The 14,728-nt window shown below is 42.7% G+C and overlaps 1 protein-coding gene across 1 annotated transcript in view; it reads right to left on the bottom strand.

The window, feature by feature from the left end:
- Positions 1-14,728, bottom strand: part of ACO2 (aconitase 2) — a 61,231-nt gene that overhangs the window by 11,327 nt on the left and 35,176 nt on the right. Inside the window, exons 11-15 of the mRNA XM_077452288.1 lie at positions 13,962-14,073; positions 12,372-12,494; positions 6,825-6,980; positions 1,042-1,233; positions 334-466 (exon numbers count right to left, since the gene is read on the bottom strand). Coding sequence (XP_077308414.1) covers positions 334-466; positions 1,042-1,233; positions 6,825-6,980; positions 12,372-12,494; positions 13,962-14,073 — 716 coding nt within the window. The remainder of the gene's footprint in view (positions 1-333; positions 467-1,041; positions 1,234-6,824; positions 6,981-12,371; positions 12,495-13,961; positions 14,074-14,728) is intronic.

The following is a 14,728-nucleotide window of genomic DNA, read 5'->3' on the forward strand; positions in this document are numbered from 1 at the left end:
CTTGGAGAGTCAAAGCCATGTGACAGCCTGCGCAACAGTCAGTTCCCGCAACAGGAGAGCATTTAAAGTATTCCACAATGAAAAGGTCACAGGGGCAATTCCATGGTTAGCACTTTGGTTAACACCCAAGGTGCAGACAAAAGATTCAGACAGGGCCAGAACAAGCAAGGTTTGTACCCAACAGTGAAGTGTAGTTAACCTGAGAAAGTAAAATTTTCTGTCATTTCCATTATAATCCCCGAGAGGAAGCCCCAGCTTTCACACTCACCAAAATTTAATTTTTTCACAGCTTCGGGCTTCCTAGAACTAGGGACAAATTCAAGTTAAACTCACCATGAATTCTTGCAAAGCTCTTTGTAATGATGGCTCTGCCACCCAAGTGTCGTGGTTCAAGGGCAGCATGCTCTCTGCTAGAGCCCTCTCCATAGTTCTCATCTCCAATTACCACCCAGTTTATCCCATTTGCCTACGATAAAAATGAAGAAGAAAAACCAAAGTGAGTGAATCTTGGTCATCCTCTGGAACACTAGCGTACACAGCAACTGACAAGCTGTCCAGCACCCAAATATACTGTAAAAATAAATAGTATTATACCAGATAACTCCCAAAAGCCAGCCACAACAAAAATCTAACCAATGTTCTAAAGCTGGCCATACACTGGTAAATCATGTTGGTATGTTTAATAAGGTACCTAAATTTAATCGGCTTTTAACACTGCAATATGTGGAATTTCCAGAAAGCCACATGCATGGCTCCATGTTTTATATAGTATAGAAGATTTGCCCACACATCTCAAGACAGGGAACGCAGCAGCTTTCACAAACATACATCAACTGACACACAGAAACAGACAGTTCACTAAAGTGCTTCACTGCCACTGTCCTAGAATACAGGATTTTTATAGTTTTTTATGAAGGACTGATCGTGAAAGAACCAAGCTTCAGCTTAGTCTTTTTTACTGACCATATTCTTCTGCTTATCCCTACAGTACTCCAAAAATCCATAAACCAGCAGCTACGCACAAAGAATGGCTCAAGTTACCTTGTAATAGCGAGCAGTGTCAGGAACAGGTCCATACTCCTGGGTAATACAATTCTTTACACAATTTGCCTTGTCGTTTTCAAGGTTGATGGCACCGATCAGCAGGTTGTTAGAAATATTGTCCAGGTGACCCCTAAATTTCAGCCATGGCCCAGCAGCTGAAATATGATCCGTTGTGCACTTGCCCTTCACCTATTGGAAATAAAAATATATCATTTTCCAGTCTATAGTAAAATATGGTGCCACTTTTCACGGTTTGGGCTCAGCATAACCAGCAGTGTGGGGAAAAAGCAGCAAATAGGATTTTTAGAACAACTTACCTATAAAATCCTTTTCTTGGAGTACATCATAGGACACAGAGTCTTAAGTATTTACTTAGGTCATCGCTACCTTCGGGTGTTGACACTGGCACACCCAATACAGGAAGTTGACTCCCCTATATAACCCCTTCTTCCAGGAGTACCTCAGTTTTTGCAGCCAAGCAATATACTTAAACCCCATAAAAGAGGGGCGGGACATGTGTCCTATGATGTACTTCAAGAAAAGGATTTCACAGGTAAGCGGTTATAAAAATCCTATTTTATCGTACATCATAGGACACAGAGCCTTAAGTATTTACTTAGTGGGACATCCCATAGCAATGCTACTTGAGGGGAGGGAGAGAGGCCTGGTGATGCATTGCCAAAGAAGCACTAACCGCTCTGGTAAAGTGCACCTTAACTTGAATAGGGGGAATCTTTCCCTTAAATCATAAGTTTGAATTATAACTTGCTGAATCCACTTAACAGTGGATTTTGATGCTGCCCGTCCTTAAAGTGGTTGTAAACCCTTACAAACCACTTTGACCTACAGGTAAGCCTAGATTAAGGCTTACCTGTAGGTCCAAGCAATATCTCCTAAACCTATATGGTTTAGGAGATATTTGCCCGAAAACAGGCACCGCTGTCTACGGCGCATGCACCATAGACAGCGGCGCGCAGGCGCACTGAGCGCGGCATTCTCAGCGACGGAGCTGCCGCGCGTGTAGGCTCCCGTGCGCATGCGCGGGAGTGACGTCATCGCGGCTTCGCCGAATGACAGCGGCGGAGCTGCGAGACCCCACCAACAAGATGGATGCGGCGGACTACAGGGGACAGCGGCAACTTCGCTGGCTCCTGTGTCAGGTAAGTGACACATAATGGGCTACTATGCGATGCATAGTAGTCCATTATGCTTTGCCTTTGCAGGGAATGAAAGAGGAAGTAAACTCCTCAGGGTTTACTTCCTCTTTAAGACCTTCTGGCAGAACAAACAAGACATCAGTCTTACGAATCTGAGCAGTTTTCTTTAAAAAGATTTTCACTGCTCTCACTACATCAAGACAATAGTGATTTTTCTTCCCGGGAACATGGTTTTGGGAAAAACGATGGCAGGACAATATCTTCATTAAGATGAAAGCCAGAAACCACTTTTGGCAAAAGGCCTGGACGAGGGCATACCACTCTGTACTCTGTACTGTATAGCAACCAAAAATATCGGCTTCCTAGTCAGGACTAAGGAAACATGCTGTAATGGTTCAGATGGCGGTTTTTGCAACACTGACAAAACTAAATGCAAGCCCCAAGGGGTTAAAAAAGGTAATTTAACTGGCGGATTAATCCGCATCACCTCTTGCATAAAACCCCGGACTAAAGAATGCATAGCAAGCGGTCTTTGAAATAAAAAAACTATAAGGCTGAGAGGTGGCCCTTAATAGTACTCAAGGCCAACGTCATCTCTACGCCCAATTGTAGAAAGGCAAGGATTCTGCCTATAATAGATCTGAGGGTGCCAACCCTTGGATTCACACCAGGTAACTTAAGCTTTCCAAACTAATATATAGCTCTGGAAACTGGTTTCCTTGCATTGATTAAAGTTGACATAACTGACCTGGAAAGCCCACGCTTCTTCAGAATGTGGGTTTCAATAGATAAGCCATTAAATTTAGCGTTTGTAAAGTAGGCTGTAATATAGGCCCCTGAGATTGGCCTGTCACTAAGGCCAGACCCAAGACCCTCCACTGCCATCTTTATGGTCTCTGCATACCATGACCGTCTGGGCCATGCTGGTGCTACCAGAATGACTGGCTCTATCCAGCTTGATCCTGAAAAGTCGTCGAGGCAGCAACTGAATCAGAGGGAAAGTGTAGATCAGTGAAAACTGATCCCACGGAGTTACCAGCGCATCTGTTCTGTATGCGAGTGGATCCCTTGTTCTGGACACAAAGTTGACCAACTTAATGTTGAATCTGGATGCTAGAAGATGTCCGGAGTCCCCCATCTTTGGCAAACAGCCCGAAACACTTCGGGGTGAAGAGACCATTCCCCTGGGAATAACTGCTGGCAACTTAGTCCGTCTGCCAATTTTCTACTCCCGGAATGAAAACTGCCGATAGGCATGGGACATTCCTTTCTGCCCAAGTTAGGATATGGTTCACCTCTGAGCTGAGCGACTCTTGGAGCCCCCTTGGTGATGGCTATAGGCCACAGCTGTGGCATTGTCTGATTGAATCCTGGACAATTCTTTAACCTTTTCAGAGGCAGATACACTGCCCAAGTCTCTAGGATGTTGGACAGGGCTCTTTTCAGTTTTGACCACTGTCCCTAGACAGTCATATCCTCTAGTACCACTCCACAGCCTGAGAAGCTGGCATCTGTCGTTACTACTTTCCAGATTGGTCTGAAAGATTTCCCCTTTAGCAAATTCTGGCTTCATAAACACCAACTGAGGCTTTGAGACACTCTTGAGGACAGCCGCATTGGCAAGTCCAAAGCTTGGATCGTCTTGTTCCAAGCAGAGAGGAATCTGTTTTGCAACAGTCTTGAATGGAACTGGGCATAGGGGACTGCTTCGAATGAAGCTACCATCTTTCCCAACAACCTCATGTAAAGGCGAAGTGAAGGATTTGCTTTTGACCTGACCATCCGTACTAGCTCTTTTATGAAGCTGATCTTTGCTGGAGGCAAGAACACCCCTTTTCTGGGCTGTATCTATAATCAGGCCTAAGTAATCCCAGCCTTCTTACTGGTTTTAAGGAAGCCTTCTCTAGGTTGAGGATACAAACGAGACTTTCCAGGTAACTGGTTGTAATGCGTACGCTTTGCTTTAAGAGAGACACTGGCTGGTCTATTAACAATAGATAGTCTAGGTACACCAACGCTGTTATGCCATGTGCCCTCAACCTGGCTAGAGGTGGGGCCAGTATTTTTGTGAATACTCTTGATGCTGTTTCTAGCCCAAAGGGTAAGGCCACAAACCCCTGTTCCACTTCTAATGGAAACCTTTGGTGAGCAGGAAATATAGGGACATGCAGATATGCGTCCCTGATGGACGCCAGAAGTTCTCCACCTTGTACGATGGAGACCACTGACCTGATCAACTCCATTTGAAATGAGTGAATTTTTAGGAACCAATTTCGATTTTTTAGATCCAGACTGGACCTGACATCTACATTAGGGTTTGAATAGAAACCTGAACCTTGTTCTTCTGTGGGGGGATCTGTATGATTACCCCTCGAGTCAGTCTAATGCTTGAAACAGGGATTGCCTTTTTCCCCTGGATCCTTGGGAACGTTTGATCTCAGAAAGTGATATGGTGGAAACTCTGGAAAAACTCTAGTTTGTATCCTAGAGTCACTGTGGGGAGAGAGACCATTTGTCCCTCTGCCAGACTTCTGCAAAATGCAGAAGTCTACTCCCCCCCACCTCGGGGAGGGTAGACATCTCTTCATGAAGAGGTCTTAGTATTCTGCTTTGTAGTCTTGCAGCTCCAGGCCTTTCTTTGAGCCTGGGCCTGACCCTGTGATTTTCCTTTGGAATCTGACGGTGGAAGCCGTCGCCACTGCCTAGAGGCAGATGTGCTTGGTGCAGGAGAGAAAGTCCGTTTAAATGAAGGACGCTTATACTTTCTTTTGACTGGCAAGAGTACTTTCTCCACTGGAAATTGGATGTATTTATCCAAATCATCGCTCCCCATGAAATGGGAATCTAGACAGTAGATTTTTGCAGGGTGCTTTGGCAGACCAACCCTTTAGCCAAAGGGTCCTACACATGTGTACTAGCTCAAGGGCAAGGCGAGACGCCTGGTGAATAGAATCCTTTATAGCATTCATGGCAAAACAAAATGCGTTTGGTAAATCAGCCAACTCACTGGCCTGTTGTGCAGGGAGCTCGTTAAAAGACCAGTTCACAGAGGCCTTTAAGGATTGACAGATGCCTATAGCTGCAATTGCAGGCTGAGTAAAGTACCTGCTAAAAATGATTTTAACAGGAATTCCAACTTTTTATCTGTTGAATCCTTAAGCATTTGTTCATTGTCCACTGGACAAGTTAAACTTTTATTCACACTGGAAATCGAAGCATCCAATGCTGGAACTTTGCATTTCGGTGAATTTTTTTCTCCATAGGATAAAGAACTGAGAATCTCTTTGGAGGGAGAAAATGCTTATCCGGATGATCCCATTCGGTATAAATAAGCTTTTCTAGCAATGCGTGGACTGTAAACGCATGCACTGGTTGTGAAGATTTCAAGGAACCCCAAGAAGAAACCAGACTTTTAGCTCACTGTTAGGGGTAGCATGAAAGTGGAGTGAACCATGTCCGTAAGGATTTGTAACTCAGATTGTGAAGCTGAAACGTCAGTTTCCTCCGCAGAGTAGTAATCTGTTTTTCCCGATCGTTTGAGGGCAATACCTCATCCTGTCCCCACTGTTCCCCTGGTAAGGGGTCTGGAGTGGGAGAGGGTTCTAGCATGCTTATCCCTTTTAAATGGAGGATGCAGTTAAAGCCGCAAATCTTCCTTCCAAGCCCTGCAGGGCAGAGGATAATGCATCTTCAGTCACGTTTACAGCGGCTGAAGTGTGAGAAGCAGTTGCACCACCAATTGCTTCTAAAGACCCTGGCTTGCCATGTCAGGTATCTCTGGAAGGGATGACAATGTGGAGGCCTGTCTGGAGTTCCCAGTGCCTGGGGGTGGTTTGGGTGCCTTAGTAGTAAGCCTTGAAGCAATGGTGCAAGGCACAAAAAGCAAGAGGTACTCTAAGAACTGGGATTATTATCCTAAGCTACATGGCTATGGTTTCATGCCATTAATAGTCTGGTGCACTTACAGCATTATGTAAATGTGAGTGCTTTGAGATGTATTTGAAGACCGGTTGTTTTTAAGGATAAGCACCATGTATTGTTTTCTTTTATGGTGACTTGGCTGAGAGGAAGTGAAACCAAGGAAAAAACAAAAAAGAAAAACCCCAAACACGACAAAAAGGTGTCCAATATTGCTTACAATGCTTATAATTACTAAAGAGCCCCTATGGTGAGAAAGACATCTGGTGAAGGGTCACTATTGCATGAAGATATTTGCAGAACAGAGTGATGGCCACTTGAATACTTTATTTGGGAACTTTACAGCAGGTTCACATTTTGATGGAGTTTAGGGTTCACTTCGAAGGACATTGAACGGATTTTTGTCACAATCTTATTTTTGATATGGACTTTCTTTGGATGATTTATAGAGACAGTAACATTGTTGAACAGTATCACATTTTGGTTATGTAGGAGAGCAGCATCACTTGGTTTATAGAAGCATAGAAAAATGGTCACCCATAGAGGCATGGGTGCAGTGTGTGAAAGCCTACCCCTCTTTACATTCACATAAAGCATAGGAGAAAAGGCAAAAAAGTTACATGTGATCCTGTGGGTGTAAAAATGTTAAAATGTGATCCTAACACCTTTTGCTTTCAAACAAAAACTACTGTTATTCTGCATTACCTTTATGAGGATCTGCATATTTTCTAAGTCCTTTCCATTCCACTTATCAAAGGGCTCCAAAAGCTGCAGGCGCTGGCTGGTTGGACTCACATCAACCTGTTCAGCACATCCGTCCTTTGGTGGGTACTGGTAAGTGTCCTGACCGGGGTCAAAGTTCTGAGGGAGTAACAAAGTTATTCATATAAAAATGCATCTTTCTAAAAAGCACACAATGCCATAATAGTGCAACAGATTCTTTTGAAGGAGCCATATTGTCACCCCTGAGCTGTTTAACTAGTTCCCCACCAGCGCACACCGATGTAAGTCGGCAGAATGGCATGGGCAGGCATATTGGCGTACAGGTACGTCCATTTCTATATTCTGCCTGTCATTGCGTGCGGCCGGTCGGGACCCCCTGTGAGTCCGGTCGCGGGTCCCGCAGACTCGATCGCTGTTAGTCTCATGGGTAGATGCCGTTGTAAACAGTATCTCCCAGTTCTGCCTAGCAACAAGTGATGCTGATCTCTGCTCCATGTGATTGGAGCAGAGATCAGTGTTCATTTGGGCTGCAACTAATGATTATTTTCATAATCGACTAGTTGGCCGATTGTTTCGATTAATAACCTTTAAAAATAAAAAATAAATAAAAAGTGGGTCAAATTGACGTTCATTTTCAACCACAGTGATGGAAAAATTTAGAAAAACTTCTTAGGTCAAAGGAATTTTCAGGCAATGTATGGGGTTTTCGTTCAGAAATGACATTTTAAAAACAGAATGTTAAAAACAAGTGAAAATTTCTAACAAAATTCTTTCATTCAGCGAATGTACAAAGACTTTTCGTCTGAATATTCTCACCTGAAAATTTATCCGTGTGTCCAGCATAAGGCTCGGTACATACCTATGCAGTTTTCTTTTGATCCGTTTCTGCAGTGCTTTTTGCTGTGTGTTTTTGATTTCTGCGCACGTGATTTTACTGCAATTTGCATTTTTTTGGGCAGATTAAAAAAACGCAAATTGCTTCAAAACCGCATTACATGCTTTTCTGCAGCTTCTCCATTGAATTATATCAAACCAAAGAAGCACCGTTTCATGTTTTAAAAGTCCCTGACCCTTTCAAAATATGCAGCAGGGATTAGAACAAAAAGTAAAAAAAAAAAAAAAAAAAAAAAAAAAAATGAGTTTTCAAAATTGTCGCTCTATTTTTGTTTATAGCACAAAAAATAAAAGCCGCATGGGTGATCAAACAACAACAAAAGAAAGCTCTATTTGACAAAAAAATAAAAATCATGTCAATTTTGTTCGGGAGCCACGTCGCACGACTGCGAAATTGTCAGTTAAAGTGACAGTGCCAAATCGCAAAAAGTGGTCTGGTCTTAAGCCAGCAAAATGGTCCGGTCTGAAAGTGGTTAAAGTGGTTCTAAAGACAAGATATTTCTAACCTTGAAGCAATTTTTTTTGGTGTTTAACACAACTTTACAACACAAAAAAACGACACAAACTTATGTTTTACTTGTACCTGCTCTGTTGCAGTGGTATTGCACAGAAGAGCCCAGATCCTCCTTCCCTGGTGCCTCTTCACTGCACCTGGCCCCTCCCTTTTTTTGGATGCCCCCACAGCAAGCAACTTTCTATGGGGGCACCTGAGCTACAGCACATCATGTCCATTCAGACAGGAACTGCAGCTTGGCCCTGCCCTCTCACTCCTGAATGGTTAAACGACAGTCATGGGAAACAATGGCACCGCTGCTGTGTCTCAGGCAATCAGGGGGAGAGTCCTGGACAGCTGAGGCTCAAGTATTAGGGGGTGCTGTTACACACAGAAGGCCATTTTAATGCATGAAGATGAAAAAACTTCTGCCTGGGATACCTCCTTTAATGCATTCCCTGCTAGGTTAAAAATGTCCCAGTAGCCCTTTTGCCACCTCATCCATAATACTTGGGCACGGCACAGAGCAGGATTTAGTGAGAACTCCTTGTCTGTAGTGGTTCACTCCACTCTGTCCCCTTACAGGCTTTGCTGAGGTAGCGGGAGCCACTGGCTGCTGCTGCTGTCAATCAAATCCTGTGTGTAAAGATTGGGGGGGCAAGCCATGTGGTGTGTGTTATGGACAGACTGGCTCAGGAATGAGCCCACACATCTGGCCCCATAGCAAGCGCTTGACACAGAAGAAGAGGAGCAAAGTCCATCAGCAGGAAACCCAGAAAAGGAAATTATCCTTTAAAACCACTTTACACTGACTGAGCACAGACTAGTTGGGTATTGTCCAAGGCACCCAAACCCCAGATTTATGAGTGGATGGGGTGGAGAGTCAGCAGGTTCCCAGCAGTGTAAAAAAAAAAAAAAATTGGATCCGATGTCATCACCCATGGCCGTGACTGGATAGCAAGGGTGCACTGGGCTGGAGTTCTCCCCCCCGTCTGGGGTACCCAACACCATGCTATTTACATGCTAAATAAAAACCCATAGACACCACTTTTCCTCCTCCCCCCTTTTCCTCAAAGATTCACTTCTCACTTTGGTGTAACGGCCTGTGGCTACATTATCATCGCTATTTCACGATTCTCAATACATTTGTGTGCAGACATTAATCTTATGTTTTGCCACCTGCACTGGCCTGCTCCCATGTCTGTCCCTGGGGAGGGAACTTGACCGGCTTCCACTTGATTTCTGCGTGGGATCCAGACATTCGAGTGGGTAAGCCCTCTGGCTCAGCCTGGGATTTACTGATGTTTGTTTTTGTGGCTATTGTAATTAATGTTTATTAGGTCTTCTAAGATCTATTAAAAACTATGCCTCCATCTTTGAATCTTCAAGAAGCAGTTCACAGCAAGAAACATGTATAGCGGGTGTGTCAAACACTATTACATTGTGGGCCACATGAGCATTATGGTCGCAGTCAAAGGGCCAGTTGCATCTTTAGGACTAAAAGATGCCGCCCCCCCCCCCCCTCAGAGAATAAGTGCAGGAACTCAACCACATGCCTGTGTTGAGTTAAGGGATGCGCCATTTACGGAGTTCAGATGTGTACTATGCACATCTCACTTAACTCAGCTGGTGGCAATTTACAGCACACACTAATTTTGCATTATAATTATGTGGAAAGTATGTTTTGTTAAAGAACATTAATTGTGATCAAAAGGTTGGAGAGTTCCGCTTTAAAAGAAATCCAGTGAGCGAAAATTCTGTGGGTAAACCTACATTGTTAATAGGCTGTTGAAGAGAATGGTCTGACTTGGTCATGCCAATGGGTTTCCACAACTTTGCAAACCACCAATACTTTACAACAGAGGTGTACGGAGGGCATCTTTGAATACGCGGAATCTTAAAGTGGCTGCAAAAGGCTGAAGTTTTACCTAAATGAATTCTCTGCATTAAAGTGGTTCATATTTCATGCATTCCATGCATGAAAAAAAAAAAAAAAAAAAATCTACTTCCCTGAGCCTCAACTTGATCCAGCAATGAGCACAAGACTCTGCTGCCTGGAGACTCGGCCCCCTGGTTGGCTTAGAAACACAGCAGGCACCATTTGCTCCTGCTGCTATCAAAGTCAGTGAGCCAATGAGGAGAGAGGGGGTAGAGCCAAGCCGTGGCTTAGTGTCTGAATGGACATACAGACTGCTTGCTGTGGGGGCAGGAGGGATGGGCCAGGAGCACCTGCGAGGGACCCAAGAGGAAGATCAGGGCAAAACCACTGCATGTTTGTTAAAAAAAATAAAATAAAAAAAAAATAAAAAAATGTATCACTTTTTTTATAACACACACTTTCCAAACACCAAGAACTACAGCATAATACTATGCTGCTAGGTTAATCGCAACTTAGTTGAGAACAGGGTAAGGTGATTAGGCACAGTTGGCATAAGAAACCCAAAGTTATACAACCACTTGTGGACCTCCGCACGCCAATATACATCCTAACTTTGCTAGCTGCCATAACTCCGGTATCCCCCATCAGTGAGCAGTCCAGTTTCCGATAATAGTGGTCTCTGTGGCGGATTCACCGCAAGATCACTTCTCGGCGGCGGGAGAGGGCCCCCCTCCTGCCACGTTCTGCTTACGGGAGCCATTGTCAGCAGCGATCGGATCCTTCATCCTGCTAGGCATGGAGACGAGTGAGGGGAAGATGGCCCCCACCAGTCTCCATACCATTCCAGGGCGGAAGCATCAAAAAGTCACTTCCGCCATAGCACTTAAAGGGCTTTTTTATTGCATTTTAGTGTAAATGAAATCAAGTATTTTTGACCACAGATCTCATACTTAAAGAGGGATTCCACCAACAAAAAAAAAAAATATTAAAAGCCAGCAGCTATAAATACTACAGCTGCTGACTTAATAAATGGACACTCACCTGTCCTGGGTTCCAGCGATGCCGGCAGCCTAGGCCGATCGATCACTCGGCTGCTGCCGCCACCATTCTAGGTGAGGGAATAGGAAATCTCTGCGCTGTCACTGGGACCCGTGTGTGTCCCAGCAGACAGCGCAGCAGGGCAGGAAATGGCGTAGACTCCCACGGTAGTCTATGCCCGGAAGTCTTTGACAGGTATCTCCATCCCCCTCCCCCCTGAAAGGTGTCAATTGTGACACCGGAGGGGGGGGGGAGGGATGCGATCAGCGGAGGTTCCACTTTAGGGTGGAATCCCGCTTTAAGAGGTCCTGTCATGTTTTTCTATTACAATGGATGTTTACAGAAGAAAAAAAAAAAAAAAAAAATATATATATATATATAAATATATATATATAAATATATATATATAAATATATATATATATATATATATATATATATATATATATATATATATATATATATATATATATATATATATATATATATATATTTTTTTTTGTTTAAACCACACGTGACTTATCGCCGTGATTGGTAGAGTGAGCAATAATTCTAGCCCTAGTCCTCCTCTAACTCAAAACATGCAAACTGTATAATTTTTTTTAAACGTTGCCTATAGAGATTAAGGGTAAAAGTTTGTCACCATTCCACGAGCGGTGCAATTTTGAAGCGTGACATGTTAGTTATCAATTTTCTCGGTGTAACATTACCTTTCACAATATTAAAAAAAAGATAAAAATATTGGACCGACTTAACTTTTTTAAATTTAAAAGTGTATTCCCCCCTCCCAAAAAAAGTGCGCTTGTAAGACCACTGCGTAAATACGGTGACAGTATTGCAACAACCACCATTTTCTAGGGCGTTAGAAAAAAAATAAAAGTAATATTGGGGGTTCCAAGTAATTTTCTAGCAAAAAAAAAACACAACTATTTAACTTGTAAACAAATCTCAGAAAGAGGCTCGGTCCTTAAGTAGATAAAGGAAAAAAGGAAGGAAATAATGTGCATAGCGTGGTCCTTCAAAAAAACTATAAGGTCACGCATAACATTTGAATACAGTTTATATTCACCACAGCAAGCAGTACCTTTTCCAGTGCACACCACAACTACACCATTGTGTTAATCATAGAAAAATCAGGCATTTTGCCTTGTCTAGGCATTTGGGCTGCGCAGGAAATGGCTGCCAAAGTATCTGGAGTTAAAAAGCCCTTAGTGATGAATACTCACGGATTTTGGCAGCTCATCTGCATCTGGTGCCTCCAGCTTAAACTTCTTTCCATCAGCACCAGTAAGATAGTCTTTTTCTGGGTCAAACTTTAAGGTTCCAGCAATCGACAAAGCTGTGACTATCTGTAAATACAAAAAAATGTATAGGTATGAACAAATGTCACAGCTGGCTTAAATGGAATAAAGGTGAACAAACTGGCATAAGCAGCTTTCACTTGGTACACTTTTTACAGGAGGAGATATCCATGTGGTATTGTACGAACGGTTTCCGATATCAGCAAACAAGTTAAGCCCTGGTGTTTTGCCATGTCTGGTTGTAAATCAAGGGGGAAAAAAACAAAAAAAAAAAATCTGCTTTAATACCACTATGGGTAATGTGCATTCCTCTTAAAGGACATGGATAGGCCCAGCATCTGTGGAGTGCCCCTTATCAGTAACGCTAGCAAAATTGGTTCAGTATTAAATGTAGGGCAGGTAGGGTGGCGAAATCAAAGAAAAATGACCAACACTGTGGAGACTACATATTGATTTTTGGATGCGCTGTAAAAAAATTTTACCTAGTCCATTAAAGGACAGACGTAAAACTGTTGGGGTATACTTGCAGAAGGCATGAATAATAGCACCATTAAAAAAAAAAAAGGATCAAGAGTAGACTTGGGCAACTGGCAAGGGCCAAATTGTAATGGCTAGATGAATGACAGTCAGAGCATCGTCAAAAACGGCAGCTCTTGTGGGATGTTCCCCAATCAGCAGTGGTTAGACATAGCAAAAATGGTCCAGGGAAGGAAAGCAGCCAAGGCTCACCAGTGCCTAGAGGCGATTCAGTTCGCATCGTGCGCTATGCAAGTATTTTAATCATTCACTGATGCATGCAGGGAGTAAGGGCTGTCCTGTGTAGTCCAATCCAATAGAAAAGTTACTCTAGCTTAAATTAAGTTTGTGCTGGTTCTGATACAAACCGAGTCAGAATACACTTAGCATCAGTTTGTTGAAGACCAGTAAGGGTGCTCATGCTGAGCAGTGTCCACAGCCAAAGCACATACAAATGGGCATTTGAGCATAAGAACTGGACCAAAGAGCAATTGAAGGTGGTGTCTGAGGTGCTGACTTGGCCTCCAAATTCTTCAATCCATCTCTGGGATGTGCTAAAAATAAAATAAGCCTGATCCATGGAAGCTGCACCTAGCAACTTACATGACTTAAAGGAGTCTGCTACTGACAGCTTGTGCCAGATTTAACAGTATACTTTCAGGTCTAGTGGAGTCCGTACCTAGATCAGCCGTGGTTTTTTGGCAGAAAAAATAAATAAATAAAAAAAATAAAAATAAAAAAAAGAGTACCTACTCAATATTAGATGGGGAGTCATAATGTTAGAACTGATTGAAATAGATATGTATAGATATAAATATTAATTTCATATTTAACCACTTGGAGGTAATATTCCAAGCAGGTTTAGGTAGATTCTTACATGACACACCTCACCATTCATCAGACTCTAAATGTCCATTTACTTTGGCCAAGGCAGAAATTGCAACTGCCACATTTTACACTTTATAATAAAAGTCTAACAAGTGGCAAAGTAACAAATACCTCAGGGGATGTAACAAAGGCATGAGTCTCAGGGTTGGCATCATTCCTTCCAGTGAAGTTTCTGTTGTATGAAGTCACAATTGTGTTTTTCTCTCCCTTTTTAATATCTTGCCTATATAGAATACATGCATAAAGTCAGTTATACCTCTACATGCATGGCATGTACTGATACATGATGCAAACAAATCAATATCAAAAGGCTTTAAAACCAATTCAGAGTATATTTTAACTTTAATATCAACTTCTTTTGCTAATCATCAGGGATTACATTTTTATATGGATAACGGCAGTATACAATGGGGAAATTCATTTGATCCCCTGCTGATTTTCTAAGTTTGCCCAGGTTAAAAAATAAATAAAATAAAATGAAGGGTCTATCATAGGTGTATTTAAATGCCAGAATATCAACCAAAAATATCAGAAAAACACACACGATACAAATATTATAAATGGAGTTGCAGTTCAGCAAGTAAAGTATTTGATCCCTGAGCAAAACTTGACACGGTACTTGTTGGAGAAACCCTTGTTGGCAAGCACAGAGGCAAGGTGTTTCTTGTAGTTGGTTACCAGGTCTGCACACATCTCAGGAAGGATTTTGGTCCACTCTTTACTTATCTTGTCTAAATCCTTCAGGTTTCTTGGCTGTCGCTTGGCAAATCGAATTTTCAGCTCCTGCCATAACTTTTCTATAGGATTAACGTCTGGATATGGACTAGGCCCCTCATGACCTTAACGTGCTTCTTGAGCCACTCCTTTGTTGCCTTGGC

Source organism: Lithobates pipiens, unplaced genomic scaffold (assembly GCF_037356315.1).
Source record: "Lithobates pipiens isolate NorthernLeopardFrog02 unplaced genomic scaffold, aLitPip1_a1.2 Scaffold_23, whole genome shotgun sequence".
In the NCBI taxonomy this organism is placed as follows: Eukaryota; Metazoa; Chordata; class Amphibia; order Anura; family Ranidae; genus Lithobates; species Lithobates pipiens.